This window comes from Triturus cristatus, chromosome 1_1, assembly GCF_964204655.1.
Source record: "Triturus cristatus chromosome 1_1, aTriCri1.1, whole genome shotgun sequence".
NCBI classification, from domain to species: domain Eukaryota; kingdom Metazoa; phylum Chordata; class Amphibia; order Caudata; family Salamandridae; genus Triturus; species Triturus cristatus.
In genome coordinates, this window is record NC_140579.1 from 93,221,274 (window position 1) to 93,245,417 (window position 24,144).

At 52.6% G+C, this 24,144-nt stretch overlaps 1 protein-coding gene across 4 annotated transcripts in view; it reads left to right on the forward strand.

The window, feature by feature from the left end:
* The first annotated feature begins 4,602 nt into the window (after positions 1–4,602).
* The window catches only part of LOC146869592 (homologous-pairing protein 2 homolog), a 153,807-nt gene continuing 134,265 nt past the window's right edge, over positions 4,603–24,144 (forward strand). Inside the window, exon 1 of one of the 4 annotated variants that reach the window (XM_085607362.1) lies at positions 4,603–4,771. In XM_085607362.1, the coding sequence (XP_085463488.1) occupies positions 4,747–4,771 (25 nt within the window). In that variant the 5' untranslated portion in view covers positions 4,603–4,746. The remainder of the gene's footprint in view (positions 4,772–24,144) is intronic. The other 3 variants (XM_085607454.1, XM_085607634.1, XM_085607542.1) reach the window with 3 other exon arrangements.

Sequence of the window (24,144 nt, forward strand, 5' to 3'; positions counted from 1 at the left end):
GGGAGGTCTAGTCCCTGGGTCCTGCCAGGGGAGATCCCCAGCAGATGGCTACTTCCGGCGGGGAGGGGACAGGGGTATTTATACTGTCTCCGCCCCTTCCTCGCCCTCTTGTCCCTCTTGTTCGCCTTGGGTGCCAGTGCTGAGATCGTCAACCGTGTCCTCTGGGAAGCACAGTGGTATTAGACTGGCTGTGCAGTCCTCAGAGGTGAGGCGAGAGGTTTAATCTGCTTGGATCAGCACCCGCCTTGGGGGAATTTTGACATTAATGTGTCAGCTAAGATTGGACTCACCGTTCAAAGGGTTTACCGTTCATAATGAGCTTGGAGCACCGTGTCCACGCTACGGAAACGATCAGGCATATCAAGTTGTTGTCGCGTTGCCCAGGTTCCTTTGCCCATTTCCAGCCTTCTCCGGTTTCCTGTTTTAAGATATGGAAGACTGCAGGGGGAGGGGCTGTTAACCGTTCAACCTTGTCAACGAAGCCGCTGTGTTGCGCACTTTCCAGCTGTGCGGTAACGGCCAGCGCCCCAAGACTGTAAAAGTGTAAGAAAGGTCTGTGGTTCAGGGGCTCGTAGGCAATGAGGGGGGCCCTGAGCGGCAGCCGGCTAGAGGGTGGTTGGCTTCACCGCCAGCGCAAGGAGTGTACATCCCAGTCAGGTGTCATATGGCTGTTGCATTCCAGTGGGCCCACGGCACGTGAACGTGTTACCCTGTTGTATTCCGCTTCTGTTGGTTCAGCTGGTTAGCTAATAGATGGGCTTGTTGTAGGGAGTGCTTATTTTGTAGTTAATATAGGGATGCATGACATGTGCTCAGTATCGCACGTAACATCATTCCCATTGGTATATTGAGATGTATTCTCAATGCGCGTGAGATAACGCCATGAATAGTGTTCAGTCATACCTTTCAGTGCGCAGAACACCTAGTAAAGGCGCGGTGTGCTGGTGGCCGGTCTGCTTGCCACAGTGGTCGCCTGAGCAAGCTGTGCAGCCCTGCAGATTAGTTAACTGTTACACGTTCCTTGAACCCTGCGCAGGGCTCCCTCTGCTCCGTTGGTGTCGTTATGTTAGCCGTTCACTTTGTGTGCCCGGTAATTTCATGAGTGAGGCAGTGGAACCTATACCACTAGGGCTAGCATGACGGTCTTTTGTTGGATCCGGTTGAAGGTAGGAGTGCCCATTTTCGCAGTAACTGTGTGCTCCCCTGTGGTTGGATTTGGCTCGTCGGTTACATTTAGCTTTCCTCCTGCACGAGCTATCCTCCTAGCCTTGGGGGGGGGGGGGCGGTTTTGCTTCTTTTGGACTCTTGGAGTTCAAGGGAAATAGAGGCGTGTCAGCTCCCCAAGCTTGATAGCCACGTTGCTGCGCTTCATGACAGATGTTGAATGTCTCCAGACAAGTGCTGCTTGCAATTTTAGTTTACATTGGTTGGGTGAACACATCCTTTCACTTGCGGTCGGAGAACGTATATTATGTGGTGGATTTAGCATTTCATGTCCTGGGACACTGAGCGGTAAGCTTGCTAGCATTAGGACTAATGCTTCGTGAGTAAGGGAACCCCCAGGGGTTAGGTGTGCACGGCTAGGATCTGAGGGTAACCAGCAAAGGCTTGCTTCCAAGGTTTGTGAAGTGGATCAGATGGGCCAAGCTGTGCTGCATAGCACCATGCATATTCTATAGGTCGCAGTTTGAATACTAGTTCCTATGCACAGTCACTGTTAGGTTCTGATTCCTACACGCCTGCACACCTTCGCATAAATTGTACATTCGGGACGCATGCTACACATTCTACCGACACCTCCCTCCAGAGGTGATCACACATTCCAGTGTTTATTTTCCAACGGGCCAAGAGGGGCGAGTTGTGGGGCAGCAAGTTTCTTGCAGCAGGGAGCGCCACCAGGCGGCAAGGACTTGGAGAGTATCTGGGATTTGAAGGTCCCGCTGGGTGCCTGCCACCTGGCCACTGCATGTTGTTGATGGTGATCTCCAAGGTCTTAGGAGGGGCCATGACGAATATCACCGGGGCTGATTCACAGGCAGGCGCGGTGGTCCCGACCTCATTCGTATGATGCTCCCTGTCGGGTCTGTCTAATGTTCATCTACAAGGGTTTTACATCAACAGCCTCTCTTCTCAGCCATACTGTGAGCAGTATGCAAGCGGTCTGTGGATCAGTAGGTTGGGGGGAGCACGTCCGTTCCGGGGGCTGTGACTGAGTCTTGGTGTGCCGCTTTGAGTCCTAGTCCTGCTTGCTGCAGGTCCGGATGAGGGTTGATTCATAATTGGTCGTGATGGATGAAGAGGCAGAACCCTGCGGCACACTCTGCTAAGCTATGTTACTGGCGAATTGTTTGACCTAAGGCCGAAGCGGGCGCTTCCAGAGCAGGGCCAGATTGATTAGGCCAGGCAGCATGACAAAGGTCTTTTCGGCACTGGCAGAATGGTGCAGGCTGCTAAGTAGTGCCATTGCAGAACATAGATTTGTCAACATTCTTCTTGGAAATGATTATTAGCAGGAAGATATTGAACCATGGTGAGCAATTGGTTGTGGGTTCGTGCTCAACAGGAGTAAGGGAATTCCATTCTGTTCCATCAGGCTACGGGTACCGTCGATAGCACCAGAAACTGTAACGCTTCTATTTTTCGCCCGGGACCAGGCGGCCAATGTCATCAAACTTTGCAGCCAGACACTGAGTAGGCAAAGACATACTTGCGCTGGTGCAACGGGCACTCAGCAGTAGAGTTAGATGAGTGTCATCATACCCCGGTATAACGTCAGTGATAAAACGTAAGGTTGTGGCTACACACGAACAGGCACTCTAGGGCAGCTGGGGCGGGAGTGTGCCAGTGCCAAGAGGGTGCGGGTTGCCTGGTTAGGGCTGCTTGTTTGGAGGGAGCACTAATGAGGGTTGCCACAAGAGCACATTTTGCATTCATAGAAGGCTACATTGATACTTTTATGGCATGGTGCCAGTTGCTTCAGTTACGCGCATGTTCCTTGGCAGTGTTAGGAACATTTAGAATGCAATGTTGGTGGTTATCCTGTTATCATGCTTTTCAGAGGTGTTTTAGCTCAGGCATGGCCAAGCAGGGGCTAGAGGCCGGTGGTCTGCCCTGGGATTCGTGTTAACAGGCAGGTGAAGAAGCAGAACTTAGAGGGGCTTGGGTCTGAACGCTGGTTCAAGGGCGGAGCCTGGTAAGCTCACTTAGTAGCCCGTCCTTGAGTTCGACGAAGCAGGCACCATTGATGTGAGTAACGGTAACGGGTAACTTCTCCCGCCCTCCAGCACTGGCTGGCAGCTATGCAGGTTGTGGAAGTGGCCTTGCAACGGGGGTGATTTGGTCCATATGATTGGGGGAATCTCCTGGGGAACATATTTGGGCTACAAAGTAGCAGGAGAACTATTGGCATTCCCTGTATTCAACATAGAGAGGTATTTATGCTTTGGTTCCCCCTGGGTCACGCTGTCCTGGCTGCTCCCTGGTATGCTAGCAGAAGTTTGGGAGGGCAAGGCTTCACATAGGGTGGTGACTGTCGGAAGGTGATGGTCATTCTCTGACTAGTGCTAGACTCAGATAACTGAGGAAAGGGGAAGTAGAGCGGGCTTGTCAACTCTTAACTCCACCCGCATTGGCACTTCCTGGCAGGAGTGGCTTGTCATAGGTATTGTTCTTCAGCCAGGCAAAGGTAACATTGGACCATCGCCTATTTTTAGGTTTCAGGTCAATTCAGTCTAAATTCCACGGGGAGTTTTGAAAGGATGGGGGCACCTGTCCCGATGGGGCATGCTGGCCTCCGGCCCTGTATTGGTTAAGACCTATTTTGGCTGGACCTGGGAGAAGCCCGGCAATCAGCAGGTTGTAAGTAAAAAGGCCTACCTTGGTGAGGGGCCCTGGTAGTGACGGTGGCCACTCCCTAGGCTGTGTAGGAGTTACAGGGCGATCCAGAGTCTGCACATACCAAGGGGTACATCATGCAGCAGCACCGCGGGGTGCTAAGCCAGGATACCCAGGGATGTTTTAGCGTTTTCCCCTGGAAGAACGACGGCACCCCGTTAGCCGACAGGCGGTTGTGGGTCTGATCAACCGGGGGCTGCCATGTATGCTCCGCCCACCCCTCACGGGGGGGGGGGGAGGGGGGCGTGAGTAAGCAAGTGGACTGGGGGTCCACGGATGGGAGGGGTGGCCCCTCTCAATATTTGGTATACACCATTTGGCGTTGACCACGGTGTACTTTAGGCTTATCAGACGGGCAGGCGGCATAGGGGCTGGCCTGCCCTGGGTTCACCCGTAAGCTAACCCACCATGTTTGCATATTGGTTATGCTAATAAACCTGCAGCAATATTTCTCCACTTACAATACAGTGTTGTGTGGTTTATTTATGTACTTATGTGTTTTGTGACAACTGTTGCCGATATTGGCACTATGAATTTTTACACTCACTGTCCTGAATTCGTACCCATGCCAGCTGGTCACCCTACTCGCAACCTGCGGGCGAGAGTGGGGGGCGGGGATGAACGCGAAATCGTCACCTCCGGGGAATAGGCAATAAACAAGCCCACGAATGTCTGGTTAGATTTGCAGCCTGGCAATAATACGTCTCAACAGTGGCCCCGTGTGTAATTATTCCCCTCCTAAAATGGCGTCACGTCAAGGGCTGTGTACGTTGGTCCCAGCATGCCTGGCGCTTGTTGACTAAGCGTGGGGTGTTTTGAAGGCTGTCCCGCAGGCCAGAGGGTGATACTAAGATGAGCAGGTCCAAGGATGCCGAAGGTGAGCAGCCAGCGCCTTTATTTCCAGGAGAAAGCCGGGGCGAGAGGGAAGTCGGGCGAAAGGGAAACATGTGGCGGAGAGACATACGTGGTTCAAGCTGCCTGCATACAGCTTCAGTCTAATGTAGAGAGATCTTCTACCGTTGATTCACATTACGTGCTATCAAAAAAGATGTGTTGTGCTTGAAAAATGTTTCTCTCTGCACAAAATTGTTGGTTGTATTAGTAGGTAGACAATACTTTTGCAAGGAAAAGAGTGGCCCGAAACTCGCCGTCACATCAGACGCGATTTTTTTTCTTTTTTTTTGTTGCTTTATTGCATGCTTTACATGTCGAAATCCTCTTCTCGCGAGTCTGTGCTGTAACGCTACCCATCTATGTACACTGTAGCTGCAATGAAATGCTGTTATCTCGGGCACACATTGTCCTACAGGGTCGGTGCTGTAACTCTAAGCATTTGTACATCTGGTGTCTCAAACGTTCTCTTGTATCGCCTAGTAGATTTCATTTACTCGCAGTGGGAGTTCGGGAATGTCAGGAATACGTTTCCTCTGGCTCTAAGGGTTCGATCTGATGCCAGGTATATATTTCGTCTATCTACAATATGGTATGCAGTTATGCCTTGATTCATTGCTGGTGAGAAAATTGAAAAATGAAAATATTGCAGTGTGTTTGCGTATAAAAGTTTTAAAGTGCATTTAGTCCAGTCCTACCTAAATGAGGATTTTGGATGCCTCCGCATGACTGGACAAGAAGCTTTAATTTGCTCCATAAACTGAACCATAAACTACGTGTATGCATTATTAATGTCATTTATTTAATTGGTTGCATTATTATTTATTTGATTTAATTGCTGCTTTTTAGCAACCTACTGCCTAGCAAGCAGAATGCAACATTATTTAGATAAAGAATATATATTCCATTGTGTTACCAAGTACTCACATTTGTAAATGTATCTACCCTCTACGCAGGTTATTTGAAGTTAGTGGTTTTTGTACTGCTGGAGTAACATTGATCATTCAGTTGAAACTAGTTATTTCGATCATTTAAATATCAACGACAGATATTTAGAAATAACTAACTGTTGTAGAAGACATTTGACCTTTTAGGAAGGCAGGAAGTAGCATTGCAGTCAACTCATACATCACTGCAGGTAGATTGCCTGTTGGCGGTGATCTAACCCCTCTGGCACGAGAGGGCAAGGCAGTATCGAGTATCATTTGTTGTGTAATTTGATTGAACACTAATGCTCACTAATCTGCTGACCATAATAGCGTTGGCCTTTATTGACTACGCCATTGTTTATTAAAGTTCTAAGTGTGCCTTAGCATTATAACCCATAAGCCCCGAACCCTCTTCTGGATCGTCTCTGCCTTCCGTGGAATCCGAAGTAGAGGATAAATGATCATTTGGCTTGCTTCGACTAAGGAATTGGCACAAGATGCATAAGGGCAGTGCTTTAGGTGGCGGGGTCCCTCCGAGTCTCAGACCCAGTAGTAATTAAAAATGGATATTGAAATGGGTCCCCATCTAATCCTAATTTCATGTCCCCACCCTTTTTTTTTAACACCGATTTTATTGTTTTTTTTTTTAGATTTGTTGCGGTTCGTAATACATTCCATCCTCTACATATGAGGCCATCCATAGCATACAGATCTAATGTTTACAATTATATGACAACAATTAAGGTTACAAGAGTATCATCTTCCTTGGTATCCATTTGTATATCAATCAGTCATTTGTAGAGCACACTACATACCCGCGAGGGTCTCAAGGCGCTGGGAGGGGGGGGGCGGGGGGGGGGAACGCTACTGGCAAAACAGCCAGGTCTTGAGTAGCCTCCTGAAGGTTAGCAGGTCTTGGGTCTGTCGTAGGCTCAGTGGGAGGGTGTTCCAGGTCTTGGCAGCTAGGTGGGAGAAGGATCTCCCGCCGGTGGTTGTACTTCGGAATGGAGGGACGGTGGCGAGTGCGAGGTCGGTGGAGTGGAGCTGACGGTTGGGTATGTAGAAGAAAAGTCATCTGTTGAGGTAGGCTGGGCCGGTCTTGTGGAGTGCCTTCTGTGCGTGGATGAGGAGCTTGAAGGATATCCTCTTGTTTACAGGGAGCCAGTGCAGGTTTCTCAGGTGGGGGGTGATGTGGCTGTGGCGTGGTATGTCGAGGGTCAGTCGTGCAGAGGCGTTTTGGATGCGTTGCAGTTGTTTGATGAGCTTGGTCGGGTCTCCGGCATAGAGGGCGTTTCCGTAGTCGAGTCTGCTGCTGACGAGGGCCTGGGTGACTGTTCTTCTTGTATCTGTCGGGATCCACCTGTAGATCATGCAGAGGGTGTTGGAGGAGGAGGAGACGGTGTTGACTTGCTTGGTCATGGAGAGTGTTGAGTCGAGGATGATTTCCAGGTTGCGTGCGTGGTCGGTGTGTGTCGGGGCTGCCACCAGGAGCCGTCCTAGGCTGAAGGGTTGGTGCCGAGGATGAGGACCTCCGTAATGTCCGTGTTCAGCTTCAGTCGGCTGATCTACATCCAGTCGGCGACGGCCTTCATTCCTTCGTGGAGGTTGGATTTGGCGGTGATGGGGTCCATGGTGAGGGAGAGGATCAGTTGAGTGTCTTCGGTGTAGGAGATTATGTTGAGGTCGTGCTGTCGGGCCATGTTTGCGAGCGGGGCCATGTAGATGTTGAACAGTGTCGGGCTGAGGGAAGATCCCTGGGGTACGCTGCAGATGATCTCGGAGGCTTCGGATCGGAATGGGGGGAGGCGGACGCTCTGGGTTCTGCCGGAGAGGAAGGAGGTGGTCCATTCCAGAGCCATGTCTCGGATCCCTATGGCATGGAGGCGTGTGCGTAGTGTGCGGTGGCAGACGGTGTCGAAGGCAGCGGAGAGGTCCAGGAGGATGAGGGCCGCGGTCTCACCTTTGTCCAGCAGGGTCATTATGTCGTCGGTGGCGGAGATGAAGGCAGTCTCGGTGCTGTGGTTGCTGCGGAACCCTGACTGGGAAGGGTCCAGGATTCTGTTTTCTTCGAGGTATCAGGTTAGCTGTCTGTTGACGATCTCCTCAATGACCTTGGCCGGGAACGGAAGCGGAGAGATGGGCCGGAAGTTCTTGAGGTCTCTCGGGTCCGCCTTGGGTTTTTTAGTTGATCTCTGCGTGTTTCCAGCTCTCTGGGAAGGTTACGGTCTCTCTCTCGAGAGAGAGATTGATGACGTTGCGCAGATGGGGTGTGATGGAGCTGCTGGCTTTGTTGAAGATGTGGTGCGGGAATGGGTCTGACGGGGAGCCGGAGTGGATTGTGCTCATGGTTTTGATGGTTTCATCGATGCTCACGTTGGCCCAGGCTAGCAGGGGGTCGTGGTCGATAGTGTGCGGAGAGTCTGTTATGTTGATGTCTGTTGGGGCTGTCTGGGTGTTGAAGCTGTCGTGGATGTCTGCTATCTTGCGGTGGAAAAAAGTGGCGAGGGAGTCGCACAGGGCTTGCGACGGCGGGATGTCGTTGGTGTTGGAGCTGGGGTTGGAGAGTTCCTTACGATGTTAGCTCCTTGCTATTGTGTGCGTTATTGTCAAGGCGGTCTTTGAAGGAGGTCCTCTTGGCAGTCCTGATGAGGTGATGGTGGTTGCGGATGGCGTCCTTGTGGGCTGCGTGGCTGTACGGAGTCTGTTCACTGTGCCATTTCTTCTTTAGTTTCCGGCAGGCTCGCTTGGAGGCTAGGAGTTCTGGGGTGAACCAGCTGGCCCTCTTGCTGGTGTCTCTGTGGGAGGGTTTCTTCAGCAGGGCTAGGGGGTTGGTGCAGTCGTCGATCCAGCGTCTGAGGCTGCGGGCAGCGTCGTCGGTGTTGGGAGGGTTCGGTGGGTGGGCTGAGAGCGAGGGTTGCGTGTAGTTGGTCTTGGGTGATTTTGCTCCAGCAGCGGCGGGGATCTGTTGGGTGCGGTGGTGTGTGGTGGGTTTCTGGAAGGTGAAGTGAATGCAGCGGTGGTCGGTCCAGAGGAGTTCGGTGGTGTGGCTGAAGGAGACGTGTCAGCTTGAGGAGAAGACTGGGTCGAGCGTGTGGCCGGCGGAGTGGGTAGGCGTTGTGACGAGTTGCCTCAGTCCGAGGTTAGCGGGATTATCGATCAGAGTGGTGGAGTTGTTGTTGTTGTTCTCAAGGTGAAAGTTCAGGTCTCCGAGGAGGAGCTCGACAGCATGTTTGCGTGCGGAGCGGGTATTCAGTAGGATGCATCGGAGGTGATCGTGGCCTTTCTTGGCGGGTGGTTTGGCGGCTCTGAGGCTGGTGTAGCTGCAGTTCCGGCAGGTGAAGGGACCCTGTGTGCGTTTCGGGCGGCTTTGAAGCAGGTGTGGGTCCATCCGGAGTTGAGAGCGTGGAGTGTGCTGGCATCGTAGCGGCGCGGTCGTTGTGGCGGGCGCGGTGACCACAGGTACTGGCGCTGGGCGTGCCAGCGGGTTGGCCGCACAGTAGCCGCCATACACGGGGAGGTGGGAGGGAGGAGCAGCTGGGAGGCGGAAGGCAGGGCAGGGGCAACGAATGGGCGGTCAGGGGGGGCGGGACGCAGCGGCTGGAGTGGGAGCGGTGAGGGGCAACTAAGGGAGCAGAAGGCAAAAGGGCACCGAATTACGGGGGCAACAAGGGAACAGAAGTCAAAATTAGACACAACCACGGGGGCAACAAGGGAACAGAAGGCCAAAACGGGCAGAGAAACACTGGGACAGCTAGGGGAACAGAAGGAAAAGAGGGCACAGACCAAATACAGGCACCGGGGGAAAACAGACCACAGCAGTCACAGACACCAAAATAACAATAAAGGCAGTACAATAAAGATACAGATGATGATACAAACCTACGGCCTGCCACTGGCCACCAAGGATGAGGCACAGGTGGTAGCTCGCGGGTGGAGGAGGGCCCCGAACTTCCTCAGCAGCGGTAGCTGGGGCAAGGACACACAGGCGGTGCTGTGCGGAGGGGGAGCGACCTACCTAACGGGGTCAAGGGTCACTCTCCTCACCGCGCAGCGGCTGACATATATGGGAAGGTGGGAGGGAGGAGCAGCTGGGAGGCAGGGCAGGGGCAGCAAATGGGCGGTCAGGGGTGCGGGGCCGCAGGGGACTCAGCGGCGGGAGCGGTGAGGGGCGACTAAGGGAGCAGAAGGCAAAAGGGCACCGAATTACGGGGCCAACAAGGGAACCGAAGGCAAAAACGGGCACAGAATTACGGGGGCAACAAGGGAACAGAAGGCAAAAACGGGCACAGAATTACAGTGGCAACAAGGGAGCAGAAAAAAAAATAGGCCCAGACTCACGGGGGCAACAAGGGAACAGAAGGCAAAAACAGGCCCAGAATCACGGGGGCAACAAGGGAACAGAAGGCAATAACGGGCAGAGAAACACGGGGACAGCTAGGGGAACAGCAGGAAAAGAGGGCACAGACCAAATACAGGCAATGGGGGAAAACAGACAACACCAGTCACAGACACCAAAATAACAATAAAGGCAGTACAATAAAGATACAGATGATGATACAAACCTACGGCCTGCCACTGGCCACCAGGGATGAGGCGCAGGTGGTAGCCTGCGGGTGAAGGAGGGCTCGAACTTTCTCAGCAGCGGTAGCTGGGGCAAGGACACACAGGCGGTGCTGTGCAGAGGGGGAGCAACCTACCTATATATTGATCTCCTACACGAAAACAGTGGAAAAAGACTTTGGCATATGTCCTACCTAGCTGAATGTCATGTCTACAATCATAAATGTATCATCCACCAACAGAAATTCAAATAATAAATCTGAGTCAAGTACAACAAAAACACAACAATAAAGAACTGAGCTACTACGAACTAAGTGTCTGTTTCAATTACCTGGCGGGATAGGCAGGGTGGATGGCCGCTGGACCGGGTGGGTGGAGGGGGGGGGGAGCAGAAGGGGGGGAGGAGTGGGAAGGGGCGACGAAAAAATGGGAGGACGCGGTTCATGACCTCAGTAATACATCAGTCGTCAGTAAGGGTTGTAGATTGTATTTTAAAATGTTCTAGTAAATGAGCCCATTCCATTGATATCGGTTTCTTTCTCAATCCTCTACTCTTCGCGTTGCAGCGCCTCCCTCTCAGTAGTGGCCCACTGTATAACCTCCCCCCACGCGGCGCCTTGTGTGATTTCCACTGCTGTGTGATGAGTCTCTTGGCCAGCATCAAGGTGAGGCCCGTAAAACGTCGCAGTACCTTCACCTTCTTAGGAAGAGGAAGGAGACCCAAAAGACAGGTTTCAGGAGCATTCCATGTGGAGGGTTCAGTTAGGTGTGTGAGGCCCTGTATAACCTCTGTCCAGAATTCTACAAGAGAGGGTAGGCCTATAACATGTTTACAAAATCTGCCTCTGGGCAGTGGCATCAAGGACATTCCGAAGGGGAAGTTGGGTACATACTCTTTATCGCCCCAGGCATGAGGTAGGCCCTGTGTAGTAAGAACAATTGTATTGTTTTGAGCCGGGCATTTCCGGAGACGGGCTTAGGATACTCATGGATCTGCACCCATTCTCTGTCATTAAACTCCCTGGCTATGCCAGCTTCCCATTTATGTCGAAGGGTCAACAGAGAGAGTCCTAGATGGGACCGTAAGCCGCGGCACAGCCATCTGAGCAAATGACTACCATGACCCATTATGTGCAGGGTCTGCAATAGTCCGAAGGTCGGGGGCTCCTTCTGGGCCACCAACCAGTGCTTCGCACTTATTGTGTAATCGCAGCATGTGTTAAAAACAGCGTGGGAGGGGCCGAGTAAGTCTGCGTAAATTCATCATGAGGCATTAAGTTCCCATCTAAAAATAAGCCGCCAACGGTCGTCACACCGGTCTCTGCCCTACTGCGTAGTCTAGTGGCGGATAACACTCCCCATAATGTGGGTAGGCCACACAGGGGGACATTGGGGCGTATGGTACGGGCATGCGAGTATATTTTATCGCTAATTTCCAATAATTGAGTGCAATGTGTAATAGATATTGCGGGATCTCTTATTCGGTTCGCACCGGGGCATAGTAGTGATTATAGGGATCCAGCCTGCAAACGTTCGGGGGAATAACCAATCTCAAAAAAGTTATGACCGGCCATCCACTGCAGCTGACCCACTATTAAATAGGCCTTAAAATCCGGTGCTCCCATGCCCCCCTCAGTACTCGGTAATTGCATTTTGGTAAGAGCCAATGTATGACGGCCCTGTCCCCATAGTAATGAGGTTAATAATGTATCTAGTGCTCTGTAGATCCAAGCAGGCGGGACCACGGGGAGATTCACAAAGTGGTACAACAATCTAGGGACCACTACCATCTTAGAAACGGCTATATGGCTGGCGATCGTTCGAGGTAGAGTGTTCCAAAACGCCACTTGGGCCCTAAGATTGTTAAGTGTACGGACCACATTTCCATCGATGGTGTCCGATGTGGTCCTGTTGATGTAGATCCCTAGATATTTAAAGGTAGAAGGCTCCATCTTTTTTTGATAAACAAGTTTTTATTTTCAAATAGGCATCAAGATCAAAAAGGACATACAGCAAGTCGAGCAATTTGTTAGCAGTCAGACCCGTCACATAGTAATTAAAAAACAGCAGCACAAGCATTCTCCCCCACCCCTCTCCCTCCGTTCCCACCCCACGCATACCGCCCCCTAAACGAGGCCCCCGAGCCATTTCCCCCAAACTTTACGGAACTTTTTGGGGCAACCCCTAGCAGCGTACATTGTCCGTTCCTGTGTAGCGCACCAATCCACCCCTCTCCGCCATTTGTCTCCCTTGGGTGGGTCAACCTGTTTCCAGGCGGCCGCTATATCCCTCTTGGCCACCACCAGGGCCGTGGTTAGGAAATAGTGCTTGTTACGGGAGCCATCCAGCCCGTCTGTTATGCCCAGTAGCGCTAATCGAGGGTCATGGGGGACCTCCCATCCCAGAACGTCAGTTAAGTCAGTTTCAATCTCCCCCCCAGAAGCTGTCCAAGCGAGGGCAAGACCAGACCATATGAAAGAAATCTGCCGGTTCCACCCCGCACCGCCCGCACGAGGCCCCCTGGCACAGGCCTGCGCGAAACAGACGCTCCGGGGTCAGGTATGCAGTGTGAAGGTAATAAACCTGGACAAGCCGCAATCGAGCCAATGTGGTGATTGTCCTGGGCGCCATAAGGGCGTCCCTCCAATCATTGTCATCCAGAGGACCCACCCAGGCCTCCCACCGCTGCTTCAGCCCACTCCAGTCCATCGGGGTATTATTAACCAAGGATCGATAAATATGGGAGATGCCCCCCTTCCCAAGATAACCCAGCATCACCTGGACATCAGGAGGGCTATGGTCAGGGAGTTTGGAGTCTAGGGGGACGTGAGATTGGAGCGCATGGCGCAACTGGAGATAACGATAAAACTGCGAGGGATGCAGAGAAAACCGACTCCGGAGCTCTTGAAAGGAGCACATGTGGCTTCCCCGCCAGACATCGCCCAAGCAGGAGATCCCCAGGAGGTCACAGCTGCGAAAGCCACCGAGTCCCGCCACCTCCCGCATCCAAGTGCCATGCCATAGCGGTGTCACCCGGGTTAGCACCCTCGACCACCGGGTGTGCCGTAGAGCCGCTCGCCACGCCAGAAAGGGGGCCCGCACGACCTCCGGAAGCGATCCAGGGACCGTCGCGCCATAGAGCATATTCTGAATAGAAGAGAATCCGATGAGCCGCACCTCCAGTCTATAAGCCGGATCGTTCCACCCACCCGAAAACCAGTCGTGGACCACCAGCAGCCGCGTAGCGAGATAATATAGGTATAGATTCGTCATGCTCAGGCCGCCGTCATAGGAAGGAACGCGACAGCGGTCTAAGGCCAACCGGGATCTACCTCCGCCCCAAAGAAAGTTAGTCGCGGTCTTGTCCAGGTCCCGAAACCAGGAGCGGGGGAAGGAGCAGGGCGTGTTTTGGAGCATATATAGAAACCGAGGGAGGATCATCATCTTATAAAGAGCAATCCTTCCCAACGGATTCAATGGGAGAGATTGCCACTTCACCATATCTGATCTGGCCTTGTTAACGACGGGGGCCACGTTGAGAGCCCAGCACAGTTCCCGGAGAAGGGTAACCCAGATCCCAGGTATTTAAAGGACAGCAGTCGGAGGGGAATGTCAGACTGCCAATCAACACTCCCGTGAAGGGTGTAGCGGAACCAGAACAGACTTCCCGGAGTTCAAACGGAGACCAGATGCCTGCCCAAACCGATGAAAAATTTGGCGGACCCGAGACAGCCGGATCCGAGAGATAAATAAGAACATCGTCCGCATACAACGCAATTTTATCAGGCACCATACCCGGCCAGTCCCAACCACGGAGAACGGGGTCTGCCCGGATGAGCACAGCCAGGGGCTCCATCGCCAGGGCGAAGAGGAGGGGCGAGAGCGGGCAGCCCTGCCGCGTCCCCCGCCCTATGGAAAACGCGCGGGACAAGGTCCCATTGACCAGCACCCGAGCTCGTGGGTCCGCGTAAAGAACACGAACCATGGCGCGAAACTGGGGGCCGAACCCCATTAGCTCTAAGATGTCTCCAAGATATTCCCACCCCACCGACTCAAAGGCCTTCTCGAAGTCCACCAGTAGAAGGGCCAGATAAGGAGAAGGCGCTCTCAGTGGGCCAGAGCAAGATGCAAGCGCCGCAGGCAGTGTCTGGTTCCTCGGTTTGGCATAAACCCGCATTGGTCCGGGTGAACCAGCGCGGCCAGAAACGGGCGCAGCCGTTGCGCAAGGACGGTAGCATAGACTTTGAGCTCGGTGTTGATAAGAGAGATCGGCCGGTACTCGGAGCAGGATTGTGATGGGGGTTGAGTCTTCGGCAAGACGACTATAGTGGCGGTATCTGTCTCTCGCGGGAAGGAACCCTTCTCCACCGCCTCTGCGAAGAGATCCCGAAGCCGCGGGGCCAGGGTATCACGGAAATGGGCGTAATTCTCCTGTGGAAAACCGTCCGGTCCCGGGGTCTTCCCAGGCGCCAAATGGGAGATTGCCATCTCGACCTCCTGCAGGGTAATGGGCAGGTCCAGGGTCTCGCTATCCTCCTGCCACAACCGCGCCAGGGCCGCCCCACGCCCTCCCATCACTCCCGCAAGGGAGAGCCCCTGCGCCCGCGCCCGGTATAGCTGGGAATAGTAGTCCGCAAAGGTTTGAGCTATTGCCACCGAAACCGTTTGCGTCTCCCCCGCAGCGTCCGCGATGGCCGGAATCACCCGGCCTGCACGAGGGTAGGTGGCCAGTCGGTGCAGGAGCGTACCGTTCTTGTCCCCCCACCCATAGACCCGGGCCACCGAGGAGCGCCAAAGAGTCTTCGCCGCATCTAGAGAGTGCATGCGTATCTCCTCGCGGAGAAAGGCCAGCCGTCGCGCCCGAGCGGTGTCTCCCAACGCGTCCTGGTCGCACTCAAGCTCCAGGGCCTGCGCTTCACAAGCCGTAAGTTGCTGGAGTTGGCGCCGGCGCTGCCGCTGCAGATGCCCCTTCGCAACCCCTCTAATAGTCACCTTGCCGGCCTCCCAGAGGACAGCCGCAGAAGAGACGGAACCCACGTTATGAAAGTAGTAGTCCGCAATCCCTTTTTCCACCACCCCCCGAAAGGCCTTGTCCTGAAGGAACCAGGCATTCAAACGCCACGTTGGACGGGCAGTAAAGGGAGGTGGGCCGAGAGCCAGGAGCACCGGTGAGTGGTCAGAGAGGCCCCGCGGAAGAATGCGGACGTCACAAACCCCTGCACAGTCGGTAGAAGGAACAAAAATTAGATCAATACGGGCGTGGGAGTGGTGCGCCGCCGAAGTGTGGGTATACTGGCGATCGCGTGGGTGCCAAACCCTCGAAACGTCACATAAGCCCAGGGCCTCAGCCCAACACGATAGCTGTTTCGCGCGAGCGGTCCTGGTGGAGGAGATTGGACCCGTCGAGTCCAGATGGGGTGTATAGACCGCGTTGAAGTCCCCACCGAGGACAAGGGACCCCGTCGGGAGCCCGGGGAGGAGGTCCGCCGTGTAAGCAAGAGCGGACTGCAGCAGGGATGGCGCTGCGTAGAGGGACAGCAGTGTAAGCGGCCGTCCCTCCAGGGCGCCACATACCGTAACGACCATACCCTGGGGGTCCAAATGCACCTGGGTCATTACAAAGGGAAAGGAACGCTTAAGCAGGATAGGAACGCTTAAGCAGGATAGTCATCCCCCGTGAACCTCTAGCGAAGCCTGCGTGCCAGACCCTATCGTAGCCATAGCGGGCGAGGCAGGGACATTTATTACCCATGAGGTGGGACTCCTGAAGAAGGAGAATGTCACTCTCCGCACGCTGCGCATATTTGAGGACCGCCATGCGCTTGAAGCGATCTAGCAGACCATTGACATTCCAGGACAAGACGCGCACTGCAGCTTTAGGCAGGGGTGTGTCCGCCATGGGAGCAAGTAGGGGCATGTAGGACAGGAGATAGACATAGTGGCCATGAAAGGGAGCCGTGGGTGGGTCGGGAAGCGCGCAGGATGCCAAGTCCCCGCGGGCACCGCGCCCACACTGGGCCCAATAAGCGCGTGGGCAGGAGAGCTCCCCGGAAGGAGGGACATGAAGAGCTCGAACAAGAGAGCAGGTCAAACATTACATGATGCCTTAGAACCATAACAACGAGGATTGCACCCTCTAACAACAAAAACCTCCCTAGGAGGAAGAAACAACCCCAAACCAATCCCCACCCCGCACCCCCCACCCTATACTTCGAAAACAGAAGCATCTGTCGCCCTAACAGTGTGTAACCAAAACCAAGCTAAAACGCTCGGGCCTGAGTGCTAGTGGACCCCTTAAGAAATCAGATCAGACCTGAATCACCCACCCTGGCCGAGAGCAACAAATGTGTAGGAGCACCAAGGCCCGACTGTGAAGTCCAGCAACCAGGAAGCGTATCCCCACCTCCCCTCCCCGGCAAAAACATTACAAGCAGTAAGTGGAAGTCAAATGGTAGGGCTGCGGGAGAGGTCCGAAGTGTCTATTTGAGGAACAGGCTGGGTCACAGAGTCCGCCCGCTGGGGGGAGACGGCCCGGTGCCCGGCGGCGTCAGGGCCGGTGGGCGCCACCGAGGAGGCCGACGAGGCCCCGGACGCCCGTCGCAGCCGCCCCCCGGAGCGCACGACAGTCACCTCCTCCCCCGGAGCGCTCGTCGCCCATCCCGCCCCTCCACCGGTGATCCCCGACCAGCACGCTGCAGGGGACACTCCTCCGTGAGCCAGGTCCAGGCCGCCCGCGGCGTGTCAAAGAAGAAAGTCTTTTGCTGGAAAATGACCCGGAGGCGGGCTGGGAACTGCAGCTGATATTGGAGGCCCAGGGATCGCATCTTCTGCTTCACCTCCATGTAGGAGCGCCGGAGCTCCTGGACCTCTCGGGTGTAGTCCGGGAACACCATTATAGTGTGATTTTGGTAGCAGAGATTCGTAGAGCACCTGGCCTCCCTGAGGATTGCATCTCTGTTCCTAAAGTTCAGTATCTTCAGGATAAAAGGACGGGGGGGCGCTCCCGGGGGCCTCGGCGCCAGGGAACGATGGGCCCTTTCCACCACGAAACAGGCCGAGAGGCTGCCCACCGGCATCCAGGATTGAAACCAATGCTCCGGGAAGTCGTCCGCGCGACCCGCCTCCGCTCCCTCCGGGAACCCCACCAGGCGGAGGTTACAGCGGCGGGCACGATTTTTAGCGTCCTCCACTCGGCGGTGCAGTTCTTTAGAGTGGGTGGTAAGCTCACGCACCTGGTCCTGCAGCTGGCGGATATCGTCTTCGGCTGTTGAAATACGAGATTCAGCTTCAGATATACGGGCAGTGGCATTACGCAGGTCTTGCCGAAGAAGGGCCACGTCCACCTTCACCTCCCCCACCATGCCCTCCAGGGAGGAGCGGGATGCGGTGATGGCCTGCAAGATGGCAGCAAGGTCGGTGCCAGGGGTCGAGGTCCCCTCCCCGGCGGGGCACGGCCCTTTCTCGGAGGTCGTGAATTTGTCCATCTTAGTCTGGGTAGCCGCGGGCGTCGACCTGAAAGCCCTGTCTTTACCCATGGCGGCGGCACCTGCAACACCGGGGGGTGCTTCGCCCAATCCACGTGTACAGCTCTGGGCTAGGGGATCCAGGGGCCCCCGCGGACAGGGCCACCCCCAACACACAGGCCCCCAGAGGCGGATATGGGGGGGGGGGAGGTTAAAGGAGGAGGAGGCGAGGGATGACCATCCACCTCCCCCTGACCGCCGGCCTGCGGCCCGAACCCCCGACACAGTGCCACTCCACCAGCTCACCGCTGCAGGCCTCGGGGCACCAGGGCAGTGCAAGCAACGTTGGTGGGGGGAGAGGGGGGGGGGGGAAGCCGGACCTCGACCGCCGATACCCGGTCCGATGGGGAGGGCCCCCGCCACCTCCAGCCCCCACAGCCGCTCCGGCCACCCCACCAGGGAGTGCAATCAGCGCCCCACTCACCGCCTGGTCGTCGGCCCGGCTCCACGGCCCGGGATGGGCCCTACAGCACCCCACCGCCAGCCACAGGAACTCAGGCAGGGGCTCCTCCGGGGGGGGGGCCGCCACAGCAGCAGCGACGACCTCTCCGGGCAGCCAGGACCTCCAGGCCTAGCCACCTCGTGGGCGCCGCGGGCTCGAGTAGCCGCGCGCCCGCACCCAGCATCCAGGATCGTGGCGGTCTCCCGCCGGGCACTGATCAGAGGCAGCAGGCACGGCTCCGGGGGGGTGATCACACACCAAACTCGCACCAGTGACAGCCAGGCGGGCCAGGGCCCCAAGACAGCCAAAAACGGCCGGCCAGGGCAGGATCAGGTAAAGCGGGAAGGATCGGCGGGGTCCGGCAGCCGGAGCTTCACGGCAGAGCAGCCATGCCGGTCAGGTGCCACCTAGCGCTCCTAGAAGGCTCCATCTTAAACTGCATTGGACCTAATTGAAAGGTGGGACAAGTATACGCATCATAAAAGGAGAAAGCTACCGACTTGGGGCGTTGAGGTGTAAACCAGAGATCTCCCCAAATTGCTCAAACAGCGAGGCTACAGGCGTTGTCTAATGCATATCTGCAAAGTAGAGCAACATGTCATCTGCATAAGCTGAAACAGAGTGACATATCTGGCCTACTGGAATACCATATGGAGCCATTGTGCAATGCAATCGTTGTGCCAGGGGTTCTAAAGCAAGCACAAACGGCAAGGGCGTCGGGGGGCAACCCTGTCGTGTGCCCCGAAAAACATCATATGCTATGGAGATGTTGGTACCAGTTTTTGCCCTTGCTGTGGGTCTAGTATAGAGCAGTTCCACCAACTTGTTAAATTCTGGAGGGATCCCATATTTGACCAAAGCAGCCAGCATGTATGGCCAGCTTAAGGAATCGAAGCTCGGGCATAATGTATAAGGGCATAGAGACGTCGGATGTTCAATGAGGTACTGCATTTGGGTATAAAGCCACACTGGTCTGTGTGGATCAACTTGGGGCGTAAGGGAAGAAGCCTCGACACGAGAAGTTTGCTGAGAATTTTATATTCCGTATTAAGAATCGATAGGGGCCTATATGCAGGGAGGTCTGTTGGGGACTTATCTGGTTTTAATAAAGAGGTCACTATCTCCTCCCTAGTCGTAGGGGGCAAGATACTTTCTGTCAAGGCAGTGGTGTACAGTTGTAATAGTTTGGGAATAAAAAAGTGGAATAAAACTCAATGGGGAGCCCATCAGAGCCTGGTGTTTTATCGCGGGCGAGTCCCCGTATTGCACTACGAATCTCGGCAGTGGTCATAGGGCCCGCCAAGTCCGCAGCCTGTGCATCAGTAATGGTAGGGAGCTCCCCTGATTCTAGGAATGTTGCCGTTGCTCCCGTCAATTCACGAGCGGGGGGGGGGGGGAGCGGCGTAAAGGGCTGCATAATAGTCGTGAAATGTTTTATTAATTTCTACCTGCGTAGTGATCAAGGTATGGCAGCTGTCATATATGGCCAGGATAGGTGTAGGGATGGGTTGCGGGCTAATCAGTCTAGCCAGTAACGTGCCCGACCTATCCGCCTCTGCATGAGTGCGCAGTGTGTACGCAAGCTAATCTAGAACGCGTAAGGGTTCCAAAAGCTCGGTATAACGAATCCTAGCTTCTTTGAGGGCTTGCCCTCTCTCCTCTTCTGACTGGGCCGGTACCTCCAGCGTTCGTAACAAAGCCTCCTGGTCCGTAAGTTCCCTGACCACCTTGAGCCTGATTCCCACTAGTGTTCCCATAGAAACTCACCGGACTGTCACTTTAAATGCCTCCCATTCAACAACCCTGGATGTTGCCGTGCCCTCTTTTTTAGTAAAATATGTAATGATGGCAGTGGTTAATTTATCTCTGAACTATGAATTTTCAAGTTGTAACGGTTGGAGGCACCATGTGGGGATTGGCGTGGAGGTACGACTCCATTGGAGTACCTACTCCAACGGCTTGTGGTCCGATATGCGTTTTCCCAAATTGGTGCTGCTAACAACCGTGGGGAACAAGTCTGGGGTGCATAGAAAATGATCAAGGCGTGTATGCAGGGAGTGCGGGTAGGAATAGAAAGAATATTCACGCAGTCCAAGATGCTGCACTCTCCATATATCCAGCAGTCCCCATCCCCTGGCCCAGTTAGTCAAGGTAGTGGCCTGCACAGCAGTAGCCACATAAGCTAAGGGAGGGTGCGTGCGGTCCAAGTGAATATCAAAAACTGCGTTAAAGTCTGTTTCCCCCCCCCCCCCACCCCCTGTAGCCACGAATACTGCGTCCAGTCTGAGAGTGCGTGCGAGAGACGGTAAAGAAAGGTGCCATGGTCAGTGTTAGGTGCGTAAATTGACCCCAAAACCGCTGGTGCACCCTCTAGCATCCCCAGCAAGAGTACATATCTCCCTTGATCAGCTATCCTGCTATCAGTCCATGAGAAGGGGACTCCTGCGCGCAACCAGATTGCCGCCTCCGCAAGAAAGCAGAGTATACAGTACCCTATAACTGACCCCTACATCGTCTCTGCACCTTACCAAGCTCTGAGGAAATCAAGTGAGTTTCTTGTAAATATACTCTGTGTGCCCGGCGGCGATTGCATGCCCCCACCCTTAATGGCAAAAACACTGATGGTTTTCTGAACAAGGAAGGAAAAAAGCATTAAGGTAATCCTGGTTAGCGGTTTATTTCCTGTTTGAATTAAACATGTTGTACCAAATCTTGAATTCTCTGAGAGTGTTATCTATTTCCATGATGTTGTTTTTCCGTATTTTTTATGTAGCAGATTACTTTTATAAAGTGTATTCTTTGAACTGAGTTCCCTCCATGTGTTTATAATGGCAGGAAGGCAGTTCGAGTTTCTCATGGCACCGGTAATGGGTCAAAAAGGGGTTCAGAATACATATGGTCATCCAATTCTTGGCCTCTATGCAGAGCGCTCAGGCCTCAGTAATGCTTAATTCAGGCTCTCGATTTCAGAATTGAAACATTTCAATTCAATCTTAATTTCAATAAATTAAGATCATAAAAGACATTTAACAATAAAAAAAGGCACTTGCCCTAACATTAAAGAATACTAAATATCGGTATATAAAATTAATATACATTCATTTTAAAAATCCTTACATTAAAAAATGTCAGTTGATTTGCTAAAAAGCCTAATAATTCATATTAGTATAAAAAGGCATAAAATAAGTCTGTAATACCATTTGCATTTCTAAACTGGAAAGATGACCTTGGAATCCGTAACCATTGGTGGCACGGAAGATCAGGTACAGTGTTTATCAAAGGTGCACCAAACTTTATACAGAGCGTGTGTGTGTGTTTGAGAGTTGTAATGACGGGAAACTCCACCTTGTGATAGATGGCGACCATATTCCGGTATAATACCAGCCTACCCATTTCTACATCATTTATCTTCCTTCACAAACTTTAGTTTGGATACGCTTAAATAGGCATGGACTCACCACGTCCGACTCAAGAAGCTATTACACGTGGTGCACTAGTGTCGGTCAGCAGTATCCTCATTGCTATCACACTGCTCCTAACGCCCATATTCTTACATAGTGGGCGCAACCATTTTTTCCGTGGTGCCTTGTATGCTGGACAAACAACTAATATATGCGGGTAACTTTCCTCAAATTCTAGACACAACTTACACATACTGTAATTTTCACTATGCCAATTGCGTGTAAATGCATTTGCAGGTAATGAGCCTACCCGAAATTGAAAATATAGACGTCTATCCCTTGGTTTAGTAATGACATCCCAGTAATGCTCATATTGTGGGCAGGGCTTAAACTCTAAAAAGTTGCCTGTCAGTGATGTTGCCTCTGAGGTCATTATATTATTATTCACCACCATAGACCAATAGAGTCTTTTCATCTCTTTTTTTGGGGAAAATTGCTGGTTCTCTGGGTCTTCCCTCAAATTTCGCAATCCCATACTAACCAGTGTAGTTTTTATATTTTGTAGCCACTTGATCTTGCATGAGGTATCTAAGGCCCAAAGCCTCTTTTAGAGCAGCTGCATACTGTGATAATTCGGGAATAGTCCATAGTCTCCGCCAGTAAGCAATTGGACGAAACTTGGCAACCTCCTCCAGTCTGTTGCAACCTATGTCATAGAAGACTGGTTTTAATGGAGTGCTCTGTGGTAGACCAATAACACTTCTCACAAATTTATTATGTGCGAAAACTAATGGCTTTAAATCATTAAAGCCCCAGAGTTCCGCGCCATAAGTTACAGAGACTATAACTTTGGTGTTTATAGATCTTGAGTAAGGGATGCATGGGTTGGGTGTGTGAGGTCTTATATTCCTTCAGCAAAGCACCAGCTACATGACCATGCTTTAGGGCCATGGTATCTATTTGGGGGTTCCAATGGAGTTTGTTCCCCAACGTAACCCCCAGATAGTTGAAAACATTAGTTTGCTCCAAAAGTTCACCATTTAAAGACACCCTGCCCTTTATTGCTCTGTGTTTGTGGAGGACCATACATTTTGTTTTATCTGCATTTATCTTCAACCCATAATCTTTACAAAACCCCTCAAACCTTAAGGCCCTCTGTAAACCACTCTGAGTCTTAGAAATGATTAGGGTATCGTCGGTAAACATAAGTATGGGGACTTTAACATCTGTCGGAAAATTAGAAAAATAATCTACAACCCCATTAATAAACAATGAAAATAGGGTCGTCGCCAAAACGCACCCTTGACGCACCCCTTTAGATACTGGGAATGGATTGGTTTTATTACGCTGGGTACTCCAACGTACCTGGGCACAATTTCCTGCATCCACAACAGATAGTAATTCTGCAGGCATACCCAGATCCTTGCAGACCCTCCAAAGTTTACTTCGTGATACCAAGTCGAAAGTGGATTTTAGGTCCACAAAGGCTGCATAAATAGTACCACCAGCCAGCACAACAACACGCCAATAGATCAGAACAAACCGAAAGACCTGGTCTATCGTGCTCACATTAGTACAAAAACCTGCTTGTAGTGAGGTTAGTATATTTTTCTCAACGATCCAATCTCGTATCCTATTTAATACAATTCTATCCATAATTTTTGGGATAGCGTCTATGTGACTGATTGGTCTGTAATTACCTGGGCACGAGCAATCACCTTTTTTGAATATTGGCAAAATCTCTGCGCCCTTCCATGTGTTTGGATTGACTGCCCCGCTAGCTATTGTATTCACTAGCAAGAGTATATACTCTTGCCAAATTATTTTATCATTCTGGAACAGATCAACTGGTACGCCGTCAGGACCAGGTGCTCTACCATTAGCAGCTGAACCCAGCGCTATATCAACTTCCCTATATCAAAACTCAATACTGTGTCAGAAGACGAAGTGGTGAATACATCCTCAATTTCGTCCCCTGCCTCAAAAGCAAATTGTGTTGCAAAATGGGAGACCCACATCTCTGGGGCTACATGGTTATGGGGTGCTGGAGCTTGCCCCCCTCATCCCCATTTTACCTGCTGCCAAAAAGACTGGGAGTCACTTTCTTTGCTCGCCTGATAAAGGTCTGCCCACCTCTGTTCATCCCACTCCTTTTTGGCCTTGTTTTATATTTTTGTCGTGAGAGCTTGACTGCAGTATGATCGTTCTGCTTAATGGCTGCAGCCAATACTTACTTATAGGCTACCCTGCAATCCGTATTATACCAATTAGCTTCTTTACGTTTCCGCTTAGTCGGACTACTAACTGGTTTTAAAAAGTAGGTACTTATTTTGCAAAACAGATCCTCATGCAGCTTCGTTATCCTATCATTTAACTCGGATTGTGTTGTTATAGCTCTTAGCTCTTCCAGGGTTTTAGAGACTGCAGCCCTTATATCTATAAGTGTTTGTTTGCTAGATACAACTTTGTCCCATTTTAGCCTCCTCATGCTGCTACAAAGCTGA